This window comes from Phodopus roborovskii, unplaced genomic scaffold (genome assembly GCF_943737965.1).
Source record: "Phodopus roborovskii unplaced genomic scaffold, PHOROB, whole genome shotgun sequence".
Taxonomy (NCBI): Eukaryota; Metazoa; Chordata; class Mammalia; order Rodentia; family Cricetidae; genus Phodopus; species Phodopus roborovskii.
In genome coordinates this window covers 48,753,817-48,762,578 of record NW_026126480.1, presented here as the reverse complement: position 1 = coordinate 48,762,578, position 8,762 = coordinate 48,753,817, and the positions used below count along the sequence as shown (strand labels likewise).

Here is an 8,762-nt window from a genome sequence, read left to right as displayed (position 1 = left end):
ATGGGCTCCTCTATGCTGGACCCTGGGGGAAATTAGGTAGCTTAATTAAGACAAAATCATGACAGCATAATAATTTATTTTTTTAAAGAGAGACTAGATATTTGAACATAGTATCACAAATAGAAAAACATAACAGAAAAAAATGAAAGAACCTGTTTTTTTTTTTAAGCCTGCTTATATACTTTTTAGGAAAACATGGGCTAGGAACAGAAAAGAGATGAGATGGAACTCACTTGGCACTTGAAAAAAGCCACAGTTTAGTGGACTATGACTGTGACAGACTCCTAGAAAGCTGTTCTTCCTTTCTGTCTGCCCCCCATAGTTCCTCTCTCCCCCCCAACACCTGAGGTGAACATCACAATACACCGATCTCTGACCTGTTTACTTTAAAAAAATAATTTATTTTTATTTTATGTGCATTGGTGTCTTGCCTGCATGCATGTCTGTGTAAGGATGTCAGATCCACTGGAACTGGAGGTATAGATAGATGTGAGCTGCCGTGTAGCTGCAGGGACCTGCACCTGGGTCCTCTGGGAAAGCAGCCAGTGCTCTTAACTGCTGAGCCATCTCTCCAGCCCCCCTACTTTTTTCTCCTTTTAATAAAATGTGTAGCCTAGGCTGGCCTCGAACTGAACTCATGATCCTCCTGTTTCTGCCTCTTTCAGCAAATCCTACCAGTGTGTACCACTACAGCCAGCCTACTTTTTTTTTTTTTTTTTTTTTAAAGACAAGGTCCCACTATGTAAGCCTGGCTGACCTACAATTTACTATGTAGACTGGCTTTGAACTTACAAAGATTTGCTTGCCTTTGCCTCCTGGGTGCTGGAATTAAAGGTGTTTGTGTGCCACCACACCACACTCGGCATACATTTGCTTTTGTTTCCTTTTGGAAATCAGTTTTATTCAGGTCTGGCCTTATGGGGAGCCAAACTGGGGGGACACTGGAACACAAGGCCTGCCACCCTGAAGCTCCAGAGGGATTCCAGGCTTGGACTAAGGCCTGGGAATAGAGTACAGGTTCTGAGAACAAGAACCAGGGCAGTGTGGGAAGCATGGAAGTCAGTGATTCCTGTGTGAGAAAACACATGGTGACACACCAGCACAGCCAAGTCCTCCTGCCAGAGTGCTGCGTTTCTGGGGCTGAGACAGGGTGGAGCTGCTGGGCTGCCCCCAGCTACTGACTTCCTGAAAGGTTTTGCCTTCCACTGGCCTGGTGATTATTGGTGGTCCTGCTGCTGCAGTCAGGACCCCAGCCACATGACATGAGTGGACATCTCTCCATGACGGCTATCTTCAACATCTAGGTTCCTAACAGTTTTCCCTCCCTGGTTTCTGTACCCACCTCACTAAAAAAGATTTATGAGCCATCTAAATCCATCTATAGACAATCCATAAAAAAGGTACCCTTTGTGTCTGGGAGCAAAGGAGTTGGCTGGAGGCTGAGGAGCACTGCTGTGTAGGCTTATCCTGGTCTGTCTACCTGATGAAGTCAGCAATGACCACCACCTGCAAGCCAGCCTCCAGCCCGTGCAACACCAGGAGAATGGTGCTGAGGACTGAGTCCATCCACAGTACCAGGGTCTGCCAGAGCAGGAAGTGAACAGAAAGGAGGCCACTGACTGCCGTGAATGCCAGGCTAGCAGCCAGTGGCCCTTCAGCCTCCGTCAGGTTGCCTTTTGTGCCTGGAAAAGAGAGCAAACATGAGAGTGAGGCAGGGGCTACAGGACATCCCCCCAACCGCCCACTAGGGCCACTCCATGTCAGAGAGTACCAACAGGTAAATGTCAGCTGAGACACAAACAGTGTGGCTTTAAAACTGTGGGCATTTGCCACCTTTTTCCAAATCCAAGTGGGATCAAAAGGATTTTGTTGAAAATAGCTAAAAATATGTTACTCTGGGTTAAGGCAGGCTGGCTCTGGAAAATTTCATGAATACTTATGAAAAACATTACAAACAAATGGGTCAGTCATGGAAAATGCCAACTTGGAGCTGCCAATAGCTGGCCAGCTGCCAGAGGTACCCAAGGGTCTGCTGACCCCAGCTGCTGGGGGAGTCTGAAGGTCCACTGACTCTAACCCTGGGCGGCTGATTATGCCGACTTTAGTGGATGGGGGGTACATAAGGGCCTGCTGAGTGCCAAGTGCTTGGAGAGGGCCAATGCTGACAGAAACTGTAAACTCCTCATAGATGCAGCAACCATCTCTGCACCCCATAGGCAACACTGCCTACTGAGAAAGCTGTGAAGCTCTAGCACAATCCATGGCAGCAGACACTGGGTCTCTGTCTAAGATGATACTTGTTACTCCCAGCAGAGGGAGAGGGGAGGTACCAAATCTGATATACCCACATGAGGTGCCTTATTTACACATGCCTGTGACCGAGTATAGGAAAGAACAGGGGCAGAGACAGAAATCTAGGCATGTGCTCATCACTGCAGCTAGTTCTGGGAGGAAGACTTCCATGTTTTACTTTTGGACTCCTTGTCTATTACAAGAACCTACCTGCTCTGACCTTAACTCTGATCTAAATGAACTGTGTGACTTAGAGAAAAAGGAAGGGGTGAGAATACAGTGCTTGCCTAGCATGTTTGAGTCCTGGGTTTGATCCTACCAATACATAAAAACTGGACATGCCTAAAATTTCAATACTCAGGAGGAAGAGATAGAAGGATCAGGAGTTCAAGACCAGCATTAGTTACATAAGATGGTCTAAGTAAATAAATTAATAAATAAAAAGAAGCAACCGGCTAAGAGTAGCCTCAAGGATAACTGATGTGACACTGAGTAGGCTTGGGATGGCAGGGTTCCCTGTCCTGGCACACACTCCAGACCCCCTCTCTACCAGACTTTCTCCTGACTGCTGAAACCAGTAGGGATGAGAGGTGCTTAGGGAAGCAGTCTGGAGCTCTAGCTTTAGGCTGAGCATAGCTATAACACACATATCTGTTCAGACAGGAGGCTGTCACCAATGTCAGTTATCCTTGGAGCAAAGCTTCTGAACAAATGCATAATTCTTAATGACTCTATAAGGTGATGCCGCAAAGCACCTGGTAAAGCTGCCTGAATGGAGATGTCTCCAAAACCCACACTATAAATAAAACGATTAATATTTAAAGGTTTAGAAAGTTTGAAAGAATACCTATGGGGCCACAAGAACTTTATGCTTTCATAGCCAACTCACCTAAGTATAGCCGAGCTACTTCGAGAATCCCCATCAGAAGCAAGAGAACCAGATCCAGGACCAGACAGTTATAAGGATAGCTGAAAACCTGACCTAGGGAACACACACACAGCCAAAACTCAGATCAGCATATTATCAGCACATTAGGCCCACAATTCCTTTGACAGGCCTGGCACTCATAACTTACTTTTATATGCAATCATCAGGAATGTAGCTAGGAAGTACAGAGCATAATACAGCCCACTGAGGTGAAACAGCATCTGAAGAGGGACTGACGAGATCTGGCAAGAAGTCAAGGGTCCTCAAACTCACCAATGGGGTACACCCACTCAGTGGCCAAGCAAAGGGGCCTACCTGCCACCCATAGCCATAAATCAGCAAGTCTGGGTAAATTCCAACAGAGTACTTACAGATGGCCATGGAACCCAGCCATTGGCTCCTGCCTACCTAGGGCCTCTACTGCTACAAGGGCTCCTGGAGCGCTCACCTGAGGGCACCTAGGGGTCACAAGAATGATGCTGGATCCCTCCCACCCTGGCAGGGCATGGCCTAAGCACCCCAGTCCTCAGCTGATGCAGGCAGAACAGAGGGAGTTTGTCATCCTGATTCAAGTTGTGAGTTACAGAGAGGATCCTTTTCATTTTCTTTAGAAAAACTGTATTACTTGGCCATTCAAAGTAAGGGGTGTTTGTCTCCTGTCACGTTGATTTGGTTGGTGGCAGGCAAGTGGCCATTCCCATAACATACAAGCCCTGTGAAGGGAACAGGGCTGAGCTGGTGGGTAACAGAACCAGCACACCAGGGAACACTTCTCTTACAAATCACTAGTCAGAATTTAAGAAAGAATGGGGGGTGGAGGGCATGAAAGGCACAAAAAGGCAAGTAGCTGAGTGTGCCAGGCCATCTAATCAGCATGGTAGTGCCTGCCCTAAAGGGGCAATGCTTGGTCAAGGCCTTGGGGAACAGCAGCAGGATACCACCTTGAAGGAGCCTCTCCCTGGAAGACAAAGGATTGCCAGTAAGACATCAACAGCAACATGACAGTCATTTAGTTCTCCGATTTCATGCTTATAAATGGAAGTGAACAATGGCCACAGCTAGGTTCTTGTATCATCTCTACATCCATCCCTCCTAGGGCACTGCTTTCTGTTGGAATTTTATTCACTTCTCCAAAATAACTGTGTGTTCGGGGAGGCAGCTATGCAGCCTCTTAGAACATCTCACATTCCAGCCAGGTGTTATTCTCCCTCATCTTGTAAGAGTCAGCTCTCGGGTGTAACGGAGCCTCCCCTGTGTCTGTGCATCGTAAGTTTTGTACTTGAAAATCTGCCTGGCCCATCCCTAGATGGAATGTGACCTGGGTCAGGCTGTCTGTCTGGAGGTTCACACCAGCTGCACACTTACACGGTGCACGTCTCTACATGTATACACACACCATAAAAACTTCGAATTTGGACAAAGCCTCCCATAAAAGAGGCTGCCTTCTGAGCAGCACTTTAACCCAAGCTGTGCACTTCTTCTGCTCTGTCCTGTGTCCCCTGTGTTGCAGCAGAAAAGGAAGTGGTGCCTTGGTGAGATTCTGTGGGTCACTTGACTTCGAAGGCCAGCTTGAAGCTGCCTATCCTGGAGATGTGCACTCTTGCATGAGCAAGTCATAAACTGGTAAACACAGAACATTAGTAACAGCCTTTGGACAGTCTCCTAGCAGGCACACGTGTGGGAGCAGGAAGCCAAGTGAGTGTGACTGGAGAGGTATCATGTTTCCACAGGGTGCTCTAGTAAACCCGATCTGTTCTTTTCCAGGCCCCAGCTAAACTAGGCTACCTAGATAGCTGTCATTATTTGGGTTGGTTTTACATTAATTGGGGGTTTTCTTTCCTTTGAATCCTTTTTTAGTATTTAAAGTTTCCCCCTTTAGTTTTACATGTATGTGTGTTTTGCCTGTATGTATATCTGTGGACTTCATGTATGAAGTGCCAGCAGAGGCCAGAAGAGGGTGTCAGATATCCTGGGAGTAGAGTTACGCATGTGGGTACTGGGAATCAAACTTGAGTCCACTGGAAGAGCAACCAACCGGTGCTCTTAACAGTTGAGCTCTTCCTCCAGGCTCCCTTTGGATCCTTATAACACCTAGTATCAGGATTATAACACCTAGTATCAGGATTGGAATGTATGTAAAAGGCACTTGTGTAACATGCAAGTACTGGATCCAATCCCTGGCACTGCCACACACCCTCAAAAGGTGGCAAAGACATTTAAATTGTATCTGCTGGATGTTTATTGCTTTTTGTTTTGTTTTGTTTTTCGAGACGGGGTTTCTCTGTGTAGCTTTCGGGCCTGTCCTGGCATTCAACTCTGTAGACCAGGCTGGCCTTGAACTCATCTAACTGCCTCTGCCTTCTGAGTAGTGCTGGAATGAAAGGTGTGTGCCACCACTGCCCAGCAGATATTTGTTAAAGATCAAAATTGTGAGACTTAGGAAAAAGCACTGTATAGGAAGGGGGCTGGTAAAAGGACATACTGCTCTTGTGGAAGACCCAAGTTTGGTTCCCAATACCCACATCAGGCAGTCACAAATGTCTTTAACTTCGGCTGCAGGAAATCTAATGCCTTCTTCTGGCTTCTGTGGGCACCTTGCATTCAAGTGCTCCCTTCCACATACACATAATGAAAAAATTTAAAAATATTGTATACAACCCTCAAATGGCAGAATATTTATTTATTTACTTACTCATTTATTTTCCAAGACAGTGTCTCAGTATGTAGCCCTGGCTTTCCTGGAACTCACTATGTAGACCAGGCTGGCTTCTAACTAGGAGATCTGCCTGCCTCTACCTCCCGAGTGCTAGAATTAAAGGTATGCCCCACTATGTCCAGCTTAAACAGCATTTTAAAATACCTTTAAAATACCACAGGAGTTCATTTGGCTGAAGTGCTGTCTGACTTCTGGGACTTAATACTTTTCTTATTAATGATTTTTGGTAATCACTGTGTGGCTATCAACAGATACAAGGCAGAAGTTTATTGTGGAAGTAAAAGAATGTTTTCTTGGTGTGACAAAGGCTACAGACACCATCTTCTGGTAGAAGCTCTTTGTCTTCTTTCTTTTGGGACAAGTCTCCTATGTAGCTCATGTTGCCTTGAATTTGTACCCCTGCCTAAGTCTCAGTCTCCCAGTGTTGGGATTATACTTTTTTTTTTTTTTTTTTTTTTTTAATTTGAGACAGGGCTTCACTATGTAGCTCTGAACTCTCTTCCCTACAACTCACAGCCATCTTCCTGATTCAGCCTCTCAACTGCTGGATTAGAGGAATGGGCCAACAGCCCAGCCTGGAAACTGGGCCTTTTATGTGACTTAATTCCAAGTCCACTTTCTCACCTGAAAATTTCTTTTTACTATAAACACAACATATACTATATACACACAACAATTTACTATATACTATATAGTAATATTTACTATATACACACAACAATACCACTTCCAAGTTTGTGGTAGGTATTAAAGCAGTGTGGTAGTAAGTGCTGGGCAGCCTAGGCTGAACATGTAGTACAATCACATTCCTGAAATTTGTTCCATTAAGCAACACTTGGGAGAATGGATGGATGGATGGACACGCATAAGTCTGAGTTGTCTATGACTAGCTTCTGACCCACATTGCTGGCACCTGGCCCTGTCTGCTCATATCCCATCTGTGCCCAGACCTCCTCATTATGCCAGGGACTCTATGCTAAAATGTGGGCTATAAGCAGCTTCTGGCTGCCTATGACTCAAGTAAGCCACAAGGGCACGAGTGTGAGTGTGTGTGTGTGTGTACAGGTGTGCATTCACTCAGGGTAAGTTAACATTATGCTGTGGATGTGTCTGTTATGTACCAGGTGTGCCAGAAGTGTACCTCAGGTATGCCATGAATGACAGGGAGTACTATAGGTGTGCTTGGGGTGAACTGAACGTATGCTATAAATATCTTGACTGTGTCCCAGAGAAAGACACATACCATCAATAAATATGTGGTGAGCTGCAGGTGTGCCACAGTGTATCCTAGGGCAAAGAGCAGGTGTGTCATGCTATACCTGGTAAAAGAATCCCACCAAAAGCCAAGGCCCCAAGACTTAGCTCAAAGTTCCAGGAAGCCAGCTATTTGGGTAGTGCAGAGAAAAGCAGCTGACCCTGACTCCAGATATGCTGAGTCCAGAAGAAAAGCAGTTGACCCCTACCCTAGATACTCCATGGTTGCAAAAAGAGATAACAGACCCTGAAGTTCCAAAACCATTTTGTCTAAGGAAAAAAGCTAACTTACTTAATAAGCGCCTCTTCCCTACATAACATTAGCTACAAAAACCCAGCCAAAGAATGTAATCTGTTGCCTTGAACTCTGGTCAATGAGTGATTGGATCCCATGTCGTGATCACCAAGTGGCCAGAACTTGATAGTCATGTTTCTCTGGCACAAGCCTGCTCTAGTTGTCTGAGGTAGTCTAAATCATCTTTTATTTCTTTCCACAAACTTAATTCTCACTTATCTTTACATCTGGGGTGAGCTGAAAATGAGGTATGGTTGTGGGTAACCTCGGTATGCTAATCCGTTGCGCCAAGGGTGTAGCGCATGGTGAGAAACGGGTCAAGGGTGTGCACGGGGTGAGCAGCCGGTATGCACAGATGAGCCCTAGGAATGCCATGTGTGGCAGCTGTGGTGAGCTATGGTTGTGTCGTCGGTGTGCCACGGTAGTGTACCCTGGATGGTATGGTATGGTTGCATACGGGGGGGGGTCCCCACCGTGTACCTCAGTTATGTCAGTGGTATACTGAGACGAGCTTCAGAGAAGCCGCTGGATCCCCGAAGTACCTCACGCCCACGCCCAGCCGGAAGACATGCTCCTCCCCAACTCCAGCGCAGAAATCCGGACTAGTGGGCTTCAGCCACCAGAGCCCGAAATTGCGATGTGACAATTAGAGGAGTTGCTGATCCAGTACAAATGGCCTCTCATCGCGACAGCACGACCACACTATTTCGACGCCGGTATAGCCCCGCCCGCCTCACCTGGCCGAACGGCCGCCATTTTGCCGCTGGTCCGCAACAATCCCAGCAGCCTCTTGGCCGCACCCTCCCGCCATCTTCACTCCTCCCGCCGCGCGGTGCTACGGGCGTCCGACCGCGGCCGAGGCCCGATTCTCCCGTCCGGCAACACTCGGGAGCTTTCGGACAGGAGGAGGCGGGCACTGAGGCTCCGGAGAACTCTGCTCGGAGACATTCGGCGGAGTTCGGGTACTCCTCGTGTGGGCTCGGCTTCCGCCGCCGACAGAGGGGGTTAGAAAAATCCCGTGGCGACAGGGTAGGTTGGCGAACCCAAACTTAGTTGGAAGCCGGCGAGAAACTGCCCAGAGCCGACCAGCCCTATCGGCCGGTGACCACAATCAGACCAGCCTTCTAGGTAGCGAGGAAGAAACGCTCGTAAGCCTTCGTGAAACTTCGGGACTATTCGTACTGACGCGACTCTTCACTTCGGGAGACATCGGAACTTGTCGGTTCTACACTCGGGACATCGGCTCTCCTCGGCGGGCGGCTTCGGCTTCGCTCGGC

The 8,762-nt window shown here is 47.4% G+C and overlaps 1 protein-coding gene across 2 annotated transcripts; it reads right to left on the bottom strand.

Annotated features, from left to right (window-relative positions):
- Positions 1-1,261: 1,261 nt before the first annotated feature.
- Positions 1,262-8,517, bottom strand: Tmem80 (transmembrane protein 80). 2 transcript variants are annotated; one of them, XM_051193369.1, is made up of 5 exons: positions 8,223-8,517; positions 4,162-4,178; positions 3,369-3,462; positions 3,182-3,274; positions 1,262-1,682 (listed from the first exon to the last, which is right to left on the bottom strand). In XM_051193369.1, exons 1-5 carry the CDS (start codon positions 8,239-8,241, stop codon positions 1,477-1,479), a joined length of 429 nt encoding a protein of 142 aa, XP_051049326.1. In that variant the 5' UTR covers positions 8,242-8,517; the 3' UTR covers positions 1,262-1,476. The 2 variants fall into 2 exon arrangements, with proteins under 2 accessions (XP_051049326.1, XP_051049325.1); XM_051193368.1 differs by having other exon boundaries at positions 1,264-1,682; positions 4,159-4,178; positions 8,223-8,514.
- Positions 8,518-8,762: the final 245 nt, after the last annotated feature.

Excerpts from the sequence above, each read along its gene's own strand:
- Tmem80 (XM_051193368.1), bottom strand. Across the intron at positions 3,275-3,368 it reads CCTGATGATTGCATATAAAA|GTCAGGTTTTCAGCTATCCT; the intron begins GTAAGTTATGAG and ends TGTGTTCCCTAG. Across the intron at positions 1,683-3,181 it reads AGTAGCTCGGCTATACTTAG|GCACAAAAGGCAACCTGACG; the intron begins GTGAGTTGGCTA and ends TCTCTTTTCCAG.